Consider the following 15,883-nt stretch of genomic DNA (forward strand, 5'->3'; position numbering starts at 1 on the left):
TTCACTTGGCACCATTTATCAACAGGGGTAGCAGTCACATAAACAAAACACATCAGCAACAACTGTCAACATTAACAATGAGAGAACCTGCAAGATGTATCCCACAAACAGGGTGTCGCAACACACATTTGGACTGCAGGTTCACATATCTCGTGATAATCATGTATGTATGTAAGGCAACTTGCAACAGGGGTTTATCTAGACCTGTTCTGGGGATGATATCCAACCCAAAACCTGTAGCAAATGTCAGCAAAACTTCCCCAATTGAAATTATATGTTCACAATTCATGTTATTGTAACAAATGTCATGACTTGGTAGTGGTGTTTGTTTTTTTTGTTTTTTTTGTTTGTTGTTTAATGCCCCACTCAGCATTATTCCAGCTATATGACGGCGGTCTGTAAATAATAGAGTCTGGGCCAGACAATCCAGTGACTGACATCATGAGCATTGATCCATGCAATTGGGATCAATGACATGCATCAATCAAGTCAGCGAGCCTGACCACCCGATCCCGTTAGTTGCCTATTACCACAAGCAGAGTCGCTTTTTACAGCAAACGTGGGTTGCTGAAGACCTATTCTACCCCGGATCTTCACGAGTCTGTGGTGTCCTTTCACTGATAACATGACAATACAGTGCAAGGGTCTTTCTTTGATTTATATTATTACATTGAATGTATGTTGAAGTTAAAACTACAAAAATTTCCAATTTCAAGTTAAACGAAGTTTTTTTTCCAAAGTTTCCTGCTTAGCTTGTAATCCTAGATAAATCTCTATACAAGCTACAAGGAAATCACAGAATATTTTGAGTGAATAAATGTTTTTTATAAATAACATCTATTCTGAATTTTGAGTAGTGAGTACTGGGTACCTGGATGTTGAAGCTAGTATGTACCAATTGCAATCAGCTGTAGCTGATATTTGCTTCTGTCAACATTGTTACATAAGGAAGCTAAACGCTATCTTGAACATTATGCTGTGTAATAATAATGTTGTGCAGAGTTGCATGCCTTAGCAGTGTCAGGATAAGGTAATGGTCGTTCTGAATCACATATTCATCCCTATTACCGGAACATGCCTGTGAATTTTACAAAGTGGTAAACATGATAAACTTCTATGGCCTGCATGACTGAGAGGCTTTTTAAAAAACAGAATTTGTCTTCAGGTTTTACCCCCCAAATAAAAGTTGCTTGCTGGAGATGCCAGATGTCCAGGATAAATGTGGTGTGGCAAAGAAATTGGTTCGGCTCCTCTTTTCAAAGAAAAAAATAATTATAAAAAAATAACAATACTGGTAATCCCAGCCAAGCCCATAACAATGAACTTTGTGCCACAATTGGAAGCTGGGACCCTTTTTTATGGCATATTTGTAAAATCCCCACCTGCCCCCCTCCATCTCCTGTAGCTACCAGTGCCAATAACACAGATTCAACAATACAAAACTACTGTTACTGGTGCTTGACACCATAAAAACATCCACATGGAATGTTCCATCCAAGAAGCCAACAGTCAGTCATGCCCACTTGACGTGAGCAACAGTGCTGCCGAGTACAGGAGCTACCACTATGAGTGAGTGAGTATGATGTACATGATATCTCTACATAAAGCACACATCATGGTATGTAATAACAGAACAAGCATTCAAAATGTCAACAGGAGATTGATAAAAGTGTATTCATTGATATCATTTACAGTAGCATCGTGAAACCCTGATCATAAAATCAAAAGGAAATGTCTCAGTAAAACCAAATCAGGCTAAAATCCAAAGTCCTCAATAGAGCTGTGTTATGTCACTCAGAAGTGGGGCTTGCTGGATACTTCATACCCAACATGCCAACGCTTTGAAATGAAACAGAACCAACCGTTGGTATGACACACAGTTACACAACCTGTAGCTATCAGCTGATTAAGGATTAAAAGTTTCATAATTTGTCAAGTCATCTTTTGTTCAGAGGAGTAAATATCCAATGTTAGATATATATCTTCAGTAATGCCAACAGGTTGATACTAATTTATCTGATTTGGAACATATTTCATTAATGTTTAACATGTTAAGAAATGATACCAAGATTCTCAGATTAATCTAAAGTGTAAGTAAGAATCCTTCCTGAGGCGTTGTATGGCTTCCACATGATCACAACACACAGTTCAGCAGCAGGAAGGCAACATTCCCTGCTTCAAATATTCATCAACAACAGTCTCCATAATAAATGTAAACATTCTCACTATTGCTCCCAGACTATATCATGTCTCACACTCGGGGCAGGTAACTGACTGGATGTCTGTCTCTTTGCACCAACTTGGCCATCACTTGTACCACATTTCACACCGTCCATTCACACAGGTATCACAGTTCTAAAGCATGAGTGACAGGTCATGTGACCACCTCATCCCGGAATGCAAGACACACCACACTCTTCTGATGTCCGCTGTACTCCCTCTTCACCTCCCCTGAATCAACACTCCACAGTCGGGCCATCTGGTCAGAGGAGGCTGCAAGTACAAAGTTCAACAATGTTAGCAAAGAGCATGAATTGCATTAAGAACACACTGATCTACACCAACTACCCAATACAAATCAGTCACAGCTGCAGAGCTAAAGATTAGCTGCATTTTTGCGTAAAATACCCCACAAAAATATTCAATACCCTATTACTTTCAATTAACAGAAACGCATGCAATAAATTAAAAACTCTAATGTATTAAAACAGCATACGTAAATACCCATTGAAGCTTTTTCAGCATGCATACAATAAAGCTAATTTCCAAAACACTATTATGAGCTAATTTCCTTTCCGAGTCAAGACTTAAGTTAGAACCCATATTACATCTAAAACACTTTTTTTTTTAAATCTCAAAACATTAGCTCATTTTGGGAAAAACTAAATAAAATGATGAAAAGATGAGTGAAAAAATACTGGTTACCCAATGAAAATTGTAATAACCCAATTAAAATAGAAACTTTCAAGTAAAAACTCAATTGCTCAAAAGTTATCTGGAGCTCTGCAGCTGCCTGTTAGATTTCCAAAATCCCAGTCATTGGTCCAAATTCTATCAATGCCCAGCAGTGACTGTGACATTCCAATCACAGCTTTCTTGCCTTCAATGACCAACATGAGGCACTGTGATATTCCAATCATGGAATTCTTGCCTTCATTGACCAGCATGAGGCACTGTGATATTCCAATCACAGCTTGCCTGCCTTCAATGACCAGCATGAGGCGCCGAGACATTCCAGTCACAGAATTCTTGCCTTCAATGACCAGCATGAGGCACCGAGACATTCCAATCACAGCTTGCCTGCCTTCAATGACCAGCATGAGGCACTGAGACATTCCAATCACAGAATTCTTGCCTTCAATGACCAGCATGAGGCAAAGAGACATTCCAATCACAGCTTGCCTGCCTTCAATGACCAGCATGAGGCACTGAGACATTCCAATCACAGAATTCTTGCCTTCAATGACCAGCATGCGGCAAAGAGACATTCCAATCACAGAATTCTTGCCTTCAATGACCAGCCTGAGGCAAAGAGACATTCCAATCACAGAATTCTTGCCTTCATTGACCAGCATGAGGCACCGAGACATTCCAATCACAGAATTCTTCCCTTCAATGACCAGCATGAGGCACCGAGACATTCCAATCACAGAATTCTTGCCTTCAATGACAAGCATGAGACACTGTGATATTCCAATCACAGAATTCTTGCCTTCAATGACCAGCATGCGGCACTGAGACATTCCAATCACAGAATTCTTGCCTTCAGTGACCAGCATGAGGCACTGAGACATTCCAATCACAGAATTCTTGCCTTCAATGACCAGCATGAGGCACTGAGACATTCCTATCACAGAATTCTTGCCTTCAATGACCAGCATAAGGCACCGAGACATTCCAATCACAGAATTCTTGCCTTCAATGACCATCATGAGGCACTGTGATATTCCAATCATGGAATTCTTGCCTTCATTGACCAGCATGAGGCGACGAGACATTCCAATCACAGAATTCTTGCCTTCAATGACCAGCATGAGGCACCGAGACATTCCAATCACAGCTTGCCTACCTTCAGTGACCAGCATAAGGTACCAAGACATTCTAATCACAGAATTCTTTCCTTCAATTACCAGCATGAGGCACTGAGACATTCCAATCACAGCTTGCCTGCCTTCAATGACCAGCATGAGGCACTGAGACATTCCAATCACAGAATTCTTGCCTTCAATGACCAGCATGCGGCAAAGAGACATTCCAATCACAGAATTCTTGCCTTCAATGACCAGCCTGAGGCAAAGAGACATTCCAATCACAGAATTCTTGCCTTCATTGACCAGCATGAGGCACCGAGACATTCCAATCACAGAATTCTTCCCTTCAATGACCAGCATGAGGCACCGAGACATTCCAATCACAGAATTCTTGCCTTCAATAACCAGCATAAGGCACCTAGACATTCCAATCACAGAATTCTTGCCTTCAATGACCAGCATGAGGCACTGAGACATTCCAATCACAGAATTCTTGCCTTCAATGACCAGCATGAGGCAAAGAGACATTCCAATCACAGAATTCTTGCCTTCATTGACCAGCATGAGGCACCGAGACATTCCTATCACAGAATTCTTGCCTTCAATGACCAGCACGAGGCACCGAGACATTCCAATCACAGAATTCTTGCCTTCAATGACCAGCATGAGGCACCAAGACATTCCAATCACAGCTTGCCTGCCTTCAATGACCAGCATGAGGCACTGTGATATTCCAATCACAGAATTCTTGCCTTCAATGACCAGCATGAGGCACCGAGACATTCCAATCACAGCTTGCCTGCCTTCAATGACCAGCATGAGGCACCGAGACATTCCAATCACAGCTTGCCTGCCTTCAATGACCAGCATAAGACACTGAAATATTCCAATCACAGAATTCTTGCCTTCAATGACCAGCATGAGGCAAAGAGACATTCCAATCACAGAATTCTTGCCTTCATTGACCAGCATGAGGCACTGAGACATTCCAATCACAGAATTCTTGCCTTTAATGACCAGCATGAGGCACCGAGACATTCCAATCACAGAATTCTTGTCTTCAATGACCAGCATGAGGCACTGAGACATTCCTATCACAGAATTCTTGCCTTCAATGACCAGCATGAGGCACCGAGACATTCCAATCACAGAATTCTTGCCTTCAATGACCAGCATGAGGCACTGAGACATTCCAATCACAGAATTCTTGCCTTCATTGACCAGCATGAGGCACCGAGACATTCTAATCACAGCTTGCCTGCCTTCAGTGACCAGCATAAGGTTCCAAGACATTCCAATCACAGAATTCTTGCCTTCAATGACCAGCATGAGGCACTGAGACATTCCAATCACAGAATTCTTGCCTTCAATGACCAGCATGAGGCACTGAGACATTCCAATCACAGAATTCTTGCCTTCAATGACCAGCATGAGGCACTGAGACATTCCAATCACAGAATTCTTGCCTTCAATGACCAGCATGAGGCACTGAGACATTCCAATCACAGAATTCTTGCCTTCAATGACCAGCATGAGGCACTGAGACATTCCAATCACAGAATTCTTGCCTTCATTGACCAGCATGAGGCACTGAGACATTCCAATCACAGAATTTTTGCCTTCAATGACCAGCATGAGGCACCGAGACATTCCAATCACAGAATTCTTGCCTTCAATGACCAGCATGAGGCACCGAGACATTCCAATCACAGAATTCTTGCCTTCAATGACCAACATAAGGCACCGGGACATTCCAATCACAGAATTCTTGCCTTCAATGACCAGCATGAGGCACTGAGACATTCCAATCACAGAATTCTTGCCTTCAATGATCAGCATGAGGCACCGAGACATTCAAATCACAGAATTCTTGCCTTCAATGACAAGCATGAGGCACTGAGACATTCCTATCACAGAATTCTTGCCTTCAATGACCAGCATGAGGCACCGAGACATTCCAATCACAGAATTCTTGCCTTCAATGACCAGCATGAGGCAAAGAGACATTCCAATCACAGCTTGCCTGCCTTCACTGACCAGCATGAGGCACCGAGACATTCCTATCACAGAATGCTTGCCTTCAATGACCAGCATGAGGCACTGAGACATTCCAATCATAGAATTCTTGCCTTCAATGACCAGCATGAGGCACCGAGACATTCCAATCACAGAATGCTTGCCTTCAATGACCAGCATGAGGCACTGAGACATTCCTATCACAGAATTCTTGCCTTCAATGACCAGCATGAGGCACCGAGACATTCCAATCACAGAATTCTTGCCTTCAATGACCAGCATGAGGCAAAGAGACATTCCAATCACAGCTTGCCTGCCTTCAGTGACCAGCATAAGGTACCAAGACATTCCAATCACAGAATTCTTGCCTTCAATGACCAGCATAGGGCACCAAAACATTCCAATCACGGAATTCTTTCCTACAATGACCAGCATGCGGCACTGAGACATTCCAATCACAGAATTCTTGCCTTCAATGACCAGCATGAGGCACCGAGACATTCCAATCACAGCTAGCTAGTATGAGGCCCCGAGGATCTGAACAGCTCGGTCAAAATGAAAAATGGTTCTAAATATTTAACCAATACAGTGGAATCTGTCAAAACTGACCTAAGACTAATCCAGATCTCTGTTGATACTGAACTGAATTTATGGTTCAAATTTATCATGTTACGTTATCATCACATAAAACCAGACAAATGTCGACCTCTTTCCTATTCCAATAATTCAGCAAAAATAATAAATGCTCCACCACAAGCAAAGCATATTATCTATCGTGTTTACAAATTAAACACATCTTCAAAGTTTTTGCAAATATTTTCACAAAAAAGAAGTCTTCTCATAATTAATGTGCACATGTGTCAATCTTTGAAATCCTGCCATAATCTCTCTGATCAAGACTGTTGAAACCAGACTAAACTGTCAGTCATGTACACAAGTCCAGTTTAGACAGATTCCAATATATCGATTAAGATAATTACAATAACCTGGTCCTATGGACTCATTAAACAATCATTATCATCGATCAGATCGCCTTGACTGGGTTATATTATATATGAGTTATATTTTTGCTGGACTAACGAGTCTATGCATAGTCCAAACAAAATTGCGTAATGAAATCAACATCCGGTTCGTAAACTACTGTAGAGATTTCGGTCCATCGCAGCATATACAAAGCTTGTGTACTGACAACTTAGAATTAACAGATATTTTCCAAATCTTTTCATGTTTTTAATCAATGTAATCACATGATTTGATGCACTTCGCGAAGTAAGACCCATTTCATTACAATAAATATCTTGATTATCGGTCAGATCATCTTCACTGGGTTACGCAATTTTGTTTGAAGCAAATGCAAGTAATATGAGTGGTGGAATCTGATTGGTCAATAGGGGGGACATAGAAGCGACATAACCCATAAAAGCCACTGGTGGCTCTATGATCGAACCAAGAAATTCCAGCTAAGTTCGGCAAGGATGGAAACTGGACTTTCACAGTCAGTTAACTCCTTGCTCCTTACAGTGCCATCACATTCAGTCAAACTGATCCTCCGGCCTATCAGTTTTAGCTACAAACATACACGACAATTACTGTCCCCAAATCCTGACAGGACTAAAGACCCTCAACGCCTGTGGTACCTGTGATAATGTATTGTGAATCTCCACTGAAGGCGCAGTCCCACACCCATCTCTGCTGACTGTCCTTCAGCTCCGTCAGCTGGGTCAGGTCTGCTGTTCGCCATATCCTACACTTTTGGTCTGCCGATGTTGTAGCCAACAATCTGTCATCAGAAATGTAAAGATCATTGACATCATGAGTTGGATTGAAACAAAGCAGTGATGTATGAATCATTGAAATTGTAACTTACAATGAAAGATCACAATTCTGGATTAAATGAAATTACTTTAGAATGATTACCCCCCATTTTAATCATTGTTTATGATAACACCTCCCGACTTACCTTCATCAACATGTGTGGTATTTTCCGTAATACACTTCCTAACATATAGTCACATTCACAGGTGTACACTACTCAACATTTGCTGGGGCCAAAAACACATTCAGTCAGCATCGTGCAGTTGTTACTTACGTTGAATCAGGACTAAACAAGCACTTGAGGACATATCTGTTGTGAGCCAAGAACTTTGTTTTTGGATGAAGCTGTGTTGGTTCCTCTCTCTTGCCTCCCGTCAGTGTCCAGATGTAACAGTTGCCCTGCAACACGATGGTTAGAACCAGCACGGACAAAATATGAGCAAGTAGTAACTATTCACAACATCTGCGACAAAATCCATACTGTGAAAAATATTTGAACATAGGGACTAATGTCTAGTTTAAAAACAATTTATAAAAAAAACAAGACCAGAGCAATTCATATCTTTTCTGGTGATTGAAAAAATAATTTTGAACATTCCCTGTTTTGTCCTTCTTGCTTAATTTACTCAATCAATTTTAAAACAATCCTGACAACCTTCTTTGAATTTTTTCATCTCCTGAATTTTGGCATAACAAAGATATGTATGACAAGCACAACATGGACTTGTTCTTTTCATACTGGTTTTATTTATATCTGCCTTCATGACTTGTAGGCTGCATCCAAAACCAGATAAAGGGACCTAACTCTTCAAAGACAACCAAAAGAAAGTGTTTTGTCTGTTGCTTAATGCCACTCTCAGCAATATTCCAGCCATGTGACGAGGGTCTGTAAATAATCGAGTCTGGACCAGAAGAGCCAGTGATTGACATGACGAGCATTGATCTACGCAATTGAGATATGATGACATGCTGCCGTAACAGGCAACTATGCTTGTCGTAAGAGGCAACTAACGGGAACGGGTGGTCAGGCTGGCTGACTTGGTTGATGCATGTAATCGATCCCAATAGTGTGTATCGATGCTCATGATGTCAATCACTGGATTGTCTGGTCCAGACTCGATTATTTACAGACCGCCGTCATTTAGCTGGAATATTGCAGAGTGCAGCATTAAACAACAAACAAACAAACAAACAAACAAACAAACGATGATACGCATCAACTAAGTCAGTGAGCCTGACACACACACACACCCGATCCCATTAGTCCCCTCTTACGACAAGCATGAGTTGCTCAAGACCAATTCTGACCCGCCTCATCACAGGGGTCAAAAGACATTAACATCAGAGAAGGCATATATACAACAATGTACAATGTTAATTCATTGTACTATAAAATGTTGTACAAGGAAACAGAAATGTGTTCAACTGTTTAATTTCACCTTGTTATTCACAGCAGCCATCATCGTTCCCATTGGGTCAATACTTATTGACTGTATTGCTGCATCTGGCTCAGGGATCTAAACAGAAAGCATGTGTCAGAAAGGCATGGTCCTCCATAGTAGCTCTGCATGGATACTTCCATCACTACGAGTCAGGTTACAGGTCCCACTAGAAGTCACTTATTTTCACTATATTCTCACATTAAAAGGGATAAAACACGCTTTTGTTATACGTATTTATAATATTTACTTATCATATTCTTCTTACATACAAAATCATATATTTTTCTCACATGAAACCTTTGGAAAATTGTTGCTGATGGTTGAATTATTTTGTTTACTTTGAAAGTAAAAGCTGAAAAGTTAAAGGATGTAGATAAATAGACTTTTGGAATTCTGAATAACTAAAATTAAGGCACACAAATTACATACAAAGTGTTCATTATTGTCTGTCTTCAAGTCCCAGATGTGAATAGAGCCTGCTTGATCACCTACAAATAACTCTCCCTGAAACACAATAGACAATGTTAGAGACTGTCTTAATATGCAACTAATATTGTTTTTATCACCAAAATCTTACAGTGAAATAACATACATGTATAATGAAAGAAAAATAATAATTTGATGTGAGAGAAATAAACATGATCAAGTTACTTCTTTCAAAAGATTTCTGTTGAACATGTCCAAAACATATTCTAAACTTGGTGGAATGGAAGTAGTATTGATGAAAAGGGGAATCTAAGTTGTATTGGTGTAGGTAAATACTATTTTGATAATACATATCAATACATATTCCATTTCCTGAAGAATATTCCTGGTATGTGACAAGATACAGATTGTAACAGAGACCCCATGGTAAAAATAGGTCCCCAGCAATGTTATTCATAATAGGCAACACAATGGATCGGGTGGCGAGGGTCAGTTACTGGGTTGATGGTAGAGGTGAAATGATACATCAATGCACCAGTGCATTGTAAGTTTTAATGCGTTTTCTTCTGTATCAATACAAGACGACACAGTTGCTAATATATATTACTTACTACTCGTTTAATGACCCCCAACAATTTTTGTCAGTCAAATATTAGAAAATGTGTTATATTTCGTGTTCAAAAGTCACTACTAAAAATAAAAGCTACGTACATGTGTCTACAGCTAGCTTTTCCTTTAGAACATGCTACGAAATAATTATTGTGAAGAAGTTTCCACACAGTTTGCGTAAATATGTGTATCACAATATCTATCACATCGTTACCTATGTATCGAGATACGTATCGTGACCTGCATCATTTCACCCCTAGTTGATGGTGTAACAATGTAACCCCAACGACATGGACAGTTGTTCATAATATCAACCACTGGTTTGTCTGGGCAGACTCAACTATTTACTCTTGAGTAAATGACATCATGTACCTGATTCGGATGGAGACAAACACAGTTCACAGGAGCATTTACTTGGAATATTCTCTGGCACTGTAGATTCCTTGATCTGGGAAAATAAGTTTCAACCTTATTTACCATTTACTTATTTTTTTACACCAATAACATAGCTACCATTGTTATAAGGCACGCCTTTTTTTTACAACATAATCATGATGTTTTGATCTTTTTTATTTAAAATTTGTGTGTACAAAACAGTGAGATAATAAATAAATTAAGCTCAAGGTCAGGAAATGGCGAACACAAAGCAGAGACTTGACATTTGATAGTCATGCTGATTTGTTCAGTATGTGTCGGGGAAACACTGTAATCAACACTATTAGTGACCCACCAGGAGAAAAGGGACCTTATGGGTGCTAGGAGACAATTGTGCTGTGGCGTCATAACGTTATAAGACATTTGACGTCAAATTTCTTCAGTGAAGATCGCCATGTGTTCAGACTGTACAAAATATCTTATTTGTCACTTGTTAGCTTGTAATCTAATAAAAACATTATTTCAAAACCTTTCAGCATTTATGTCTACTTTCAACTCATCAGACATTATCACTAAACATGCTAAAAGCGGCAATTTTTACATAACCAGTTATAAGTCGGAAAATGAGTCCAAATATTTGATGTCATGTATCTCTGTAATAAATATGAATTGAAGCTTGTGACATGCGTGAATTGTATTTTTGTGTTCCTAAGATAATGAGAAGTCAAAATATGATTTTTCACCCAAAAGTTCCCTTATCTCTTGGTGGGCTTCTTCCAAAGGCAAGGGAGTTAACTGACTGTGAAAGTCCAGTTTCCACCATTGCCCAACTAGGTTGGAATTTCTGGCCTCGATCCTAGCGCCACCATGGCCACTAGTGGCTATTTATCCTACAATCAACCAACATCTCCCCCGCAGTTTACAAACTGGATGTCAATTTCTTTACGCGATTTTGATTAGAATATGCATAGACTCATTAGTCAAAATATAACTTCATAATTTCAGCCTAGTTCAGCAAGGGTGGGAACTGGACCTTTACAGTCTGTTAACTCCCATGTCTCATTAAGATGATGGTGGGTCACAGTATTATAACTCACTCACCTGAGATCCCAAATCCTGGCAGTGCAATCCTCACCCCCTGTGTACATCCATTTCCCTTCTTCATGAAAACCAACTGTTGACACATTCTTGGATATTCCATCATAGTTTATTACAGCACTGGGGTTGGTAGAGTTGAGGTCATACATCCGAATATGCTGGTACCCTAAGAAAGACACAAACAAAAACATATAGTACATTTTGCCTACATATGCCACATGAATGAGTATGTTACCATGTTGCTATGTTATTATCATATTTCATATCCATATATCCACAAGACTTATCATGGTTATACACCATTTGATCACCATTTCCAGGATTTCAGTCAGCTCTTACTGTAACAATGAGGTACTGGGGATATTTTCTGTCTCAAAACAAATAATTATAACCACCAAAAATTTGACTTTTAAGTTTATCGTGAAAATGTATGCATAAGTTAAGTAGGCTGGAATCATATAAGACACTGACATCAAAAGCAATGAGAGTGTTTCCTATTTCAAAGTAGACACAATTTATGGATAACAACATATTTCATTACTGTAAAGCGACTTTTCAGTATGAACCTATTTCAGCACATTGAAAAATAGGGTAGGTAATACTAAGCATGTCAATTGTGGGATTTTCTTAAATGTTTTTTTTCTTTTGAACATGTTGAAAACTGTAATTTGCAGAATGTCTGTAAAAGCCTGCTTACAGGGAAACAATGCTCCAACTCTTAGATGTCACATGATTACCGGATGCCAATTAGTGACAGCTACCCAACAAACTGGGCTTTAGACCATTGAGGGGGCCATTGGTGGAGTTCCCTTGAATCCTCACACTTGATTTGATAATGCTTATTATAACCTTTCACCTTGCAAAATCCGTCTGCATGTGTAAATGTGTATGTACAATTATGTAGTTTAGCATACAGAAATTATGTATTACTTTTGCAACAATGAAGTTCAGTTCATATACTCAAAACAGCAACGACCCTTATTTTTCAGGCAAATTGCATATAAACACAACAGTTACTACTCCCTTCATTTTTCCATGTCATCCATGTTTCATGGTATAAATCTACACCTGTGCATTTGTTGTCATTCAATCGATGCTCAGTAAATGACTTTATGACAAAGACTATGAAATATAACTCAATAACGTTCACCACTGCCTCTGAGAATGTGAAGGAAATATAGCAATCAGTGGTTCACTTTGGCATTTTTGTCCTCTGGGGTAAGTAATCAATCTAGTATTGGGTTAAACATCCAGGTCTGATGTGGTGAATGTACCGTATTCGATGTTATAAGCGCCCCGCTTTAATAAGCACCCATGGCGATATTTGATAATATATTGGCTAGTGAACAATCATCATTAGCACCCTTCCGATTGATCAATGTACACAAGACTTATTTATTTGTGTATAATACGCACTAATGTGTTATATGCACCCTTAATAACGGGCAATTAAATTATGGAAAAATATATCTGTGGTGTATAATACGCACAGACTTTTCTTTTGTATCATTTCAGGCTGTCAGCATAAACCACAAAATTTACAATCTTTCACCAAAATGATAGTCTAATAAGAGCCCCCTATTTCTAATTTTGAGAGTGCCCTGGGCGCTTATTGCGTCGAATACAGTATAACATGTTATGTACTATGTGTGTGGCAGCATAGAAGGAGAGGAATGGTCAGATGAGTTACAAAAAACATTAATCATAGGATTAACCAATAATATGTTGATTGATTAATTACTGTTACCTTGCACAGTGGATTTGTCAAAAGTGAGTGTATATATCAGGAGGTTTATTAAAGCAGATGGAATACACCCATCTGCCTATGTAAAAACAACATACTTTGTTCAAAGGATTAGTCGATAATATGTTGATTGATTGCACATTACTAACCAACTCAATGGACTTTTTTAACAGTGGGTGAGTGCTTTTAGCAATATCACAGCGGGGGACAACACAAATGGGCTTCACACGTTTGGAATCGAACCCGGGTCTTCGGTGTGACGAGCGAACGCTTTAACCACTAGGCTACCCGACCGCCCCCTTTTTTGAAGAACTGTGGACATCATGAACATAGCTATTTCAAAATATTACATTGTAACAAAGACACATGACATTGAACAAATTTCTTTGTACAGTTTCAGATGTATGGGATATTGTTCCTACATGTGGGTATTGACTCATACAATTCTCGAACAAGGTAACTGCCAGATATTATACATATAACTTTGTCAGTTGTAATTACGATATTTGTATTTTGTTTTCATTCAATTGCTGTAGCAAAAATGCGAGAGGCATCATTAGTGACTGATAAAATTGTTTCATTATATCTAAAACAAACCTAAAAATAGCAATAAGTTGTTCCAAAGTGCTACGCTTATGGTTATTATTATTTTAAATATATATAGTAAAAGCTGTAACTAAAGTAACTGGTTATTGGAAAATATACTATGCAAAAAGAAAGAAACACAAAAGTGATTATAGATGTATATTTTATATAACATATATAATCAACAGATGGTAATCGACTGTTCAAAATTTGCACACACCATTGTCATTGACCCAGGTTCCAAATTGCACACATGGAACAGTAAATTTCACATGTTTATTGACCACATTTGTTATCACCCGTTTGTTTACCTGAATTCACTGATGGGATACTATGTAGTTATTTATAGTCCATTCATTATATGATGTTGACCGATAGCTTCACTCTTTCAAGTCGTGTATGCATTCATCAACAAAAATAATGCATGTCAGTTTGGCTGCAGCTTGTTATTGCATATCCTTTGGTATGGTGTACCGCTTATCATGCCTCAATCCTCCGATATGAGGCGAGGTGGGCAGTGAGAATAGCACCAAACACAAATCAAACTAGTCGAAATTATAGTTTATATTAAGCAAATATTGATTCCGCAAAGAAAACAATTATCCATATTTCAGTACATTAGTGGCATAAAATAGGGACAATACCAGGATGGTGACAAAAGTGGTGGACTTGCAGTTCAAGCGCAATTTTGCGTTTTAGTTAGCTGTGAACTGTTGATATTATATAATCTACAAAAAACTAAACTATTCAGAAAGAGAAATGGCGTAAACATGATATTGCTAAATAATCTGGCATGTCAACTTCATCATGTTCATGATCTTGAACTTCTGACAAGTACTCTATACATCACAGCCAAGGATAAGTTATTTTGGCTTCAGCATAATTACACACACAAAGTGTAAAACATACCTGCAGCTGCAATCAGTTGCTTGTCTGGTGTAATTTCCAATGCATTTACTTGCTGAGAATGATGTAAGGGAAAATAAAATACAGCATAACTAACCATTTGCTAACAGAAAAACTATGAGGATCGAAAGAGAGATCATGCAGTGAAGAACCAGCCACAGACGAAGCCTAATAACTAGCTATTTTCCTGAACCCAGTAAGCTGCAGTCTTGCTTTAATATGTTTTTGGCTGAAACCTTTACATGTACTGAGGATGCTCCTTGTAAAATATATTTGCACAAGGCCTATGTCATATGTTGGAACCTATTGTCTCAACATTTTGCTCCGCTAATAATTAAGTCATTACAAATTTATCAACATGACAATTAACATGTTTAAATAAGCTTAGAAATGCATGATCATTGATCTTTACATTTTGACATTGTCATGTTAACTTGAGTCTAATTACGTCTAAATTAGAATATTTTGACAGGATACTGAATCTGGGTGTTGCACAGTGCGGTTACAAATGCCACTGTATGCCTGCCAGAATCGAATAGTATGGTCATAACCAGCTGTCGCTAGAATGACAGGATCTCCTCCATTACTTGAAATGCTCATGGTGCCAAGTCAATGGCTAAAAGAGTGCAAGAACAAGAATCAAATTTTCCAAAGTCACTCTTAGTGTCGAACTGATTTACCGGAAGTAATCACCGGAAACAGGTAACCTCATCCCAGCAGTAAAACATACGAACCCTTTTAATTGGTTGAAATACTTTTAAACATTCGCAAAAGTAGAACTAATTACCTTCATTCAAACATTTATAATTTGTTTATCTGGCCAAGGAATGCATTTT

The 15,883-nt window shown here is 38.8% G+C and overlaps 1 protein-coding gene across 1 annotated transcript; it reads right to left on the reverse strand.

Moving 5' to 3' along the window:
* Nucleotides 1–478: 478 nt before the first annotated feature.
* On the reverse strand, nucleotides 479–15,756 carry LOC124139291 (target of rapamycin complex subunit lst8-like). Its single transcript, XM_046506256.2, has 9 exons — nucleotides 15,525–15,756; nucleotides 15,051–15,102; nucleotides 11,816–11,978; nucleotides 10,712–10,787; nucleotides 9,734–9,808; nucleotides 9,302–9,379; nucleotides 8,137–8,261; nucleotides 7,685–7,827; nucleotides 479–2,493 (listed from the first exon to the last, which is right to left on the reverse strand). The coding sequence occupies exons 1-9, from the start codon at nucleotides 15,645–15,647 to the stop codon at nucleotides 2,375–2,377; spliced, it is 954 nt and encodes a 317-aa protein (XP_046362212.1). The 5' UTR covers nucleotides 15,648–15,756; the 3' UTR covers nucleotides 479–2,374.
* Nucleotides 15,757–15,883: the final 127 nt, after the last annotated feature.

This window comes from Haliotis rufescens, unplaced genomic scaffold, assembly GCF_023055435.1.
Source record: "Haliotis rufescens isolate VD_foot unplaced genomic scaffold, xgHalRufe1.0.p SCAF_28, whole genome shotgun sequence".
Taxonomy (NCBI): Eukaryota; Metazoa; Mollusca; class Gastropoda; order Lepetellida; family Haliotidae; genus Haliotis; species Haliotis rufescens.

Excerpts from the sequence above, each read along its gene's own strand:
- LOC124139291 (XM_046506256.2), bottom strand. The coding sequence starts at position 15,647 with ATGAGCATTTCAAGTAATGGAGGAGATCCTGTCATTCTAGCGACAGCT. Across the intron at positions 9,809-10,711 it reads TTTGTCTCCATCCGAATCAG|GGAGAGTTATTTGTAGGTGA; the intron begins GTACATGATGTC and ends ATTGTGTTTCAG. Across the intron at positions 2,494-7,684 it reads TTCACAATACATTATCACAG|CCTCCTCTGACCAGATGGCC; the intron begins GTACCACAGGCG and ends TTGTACTTGCAG.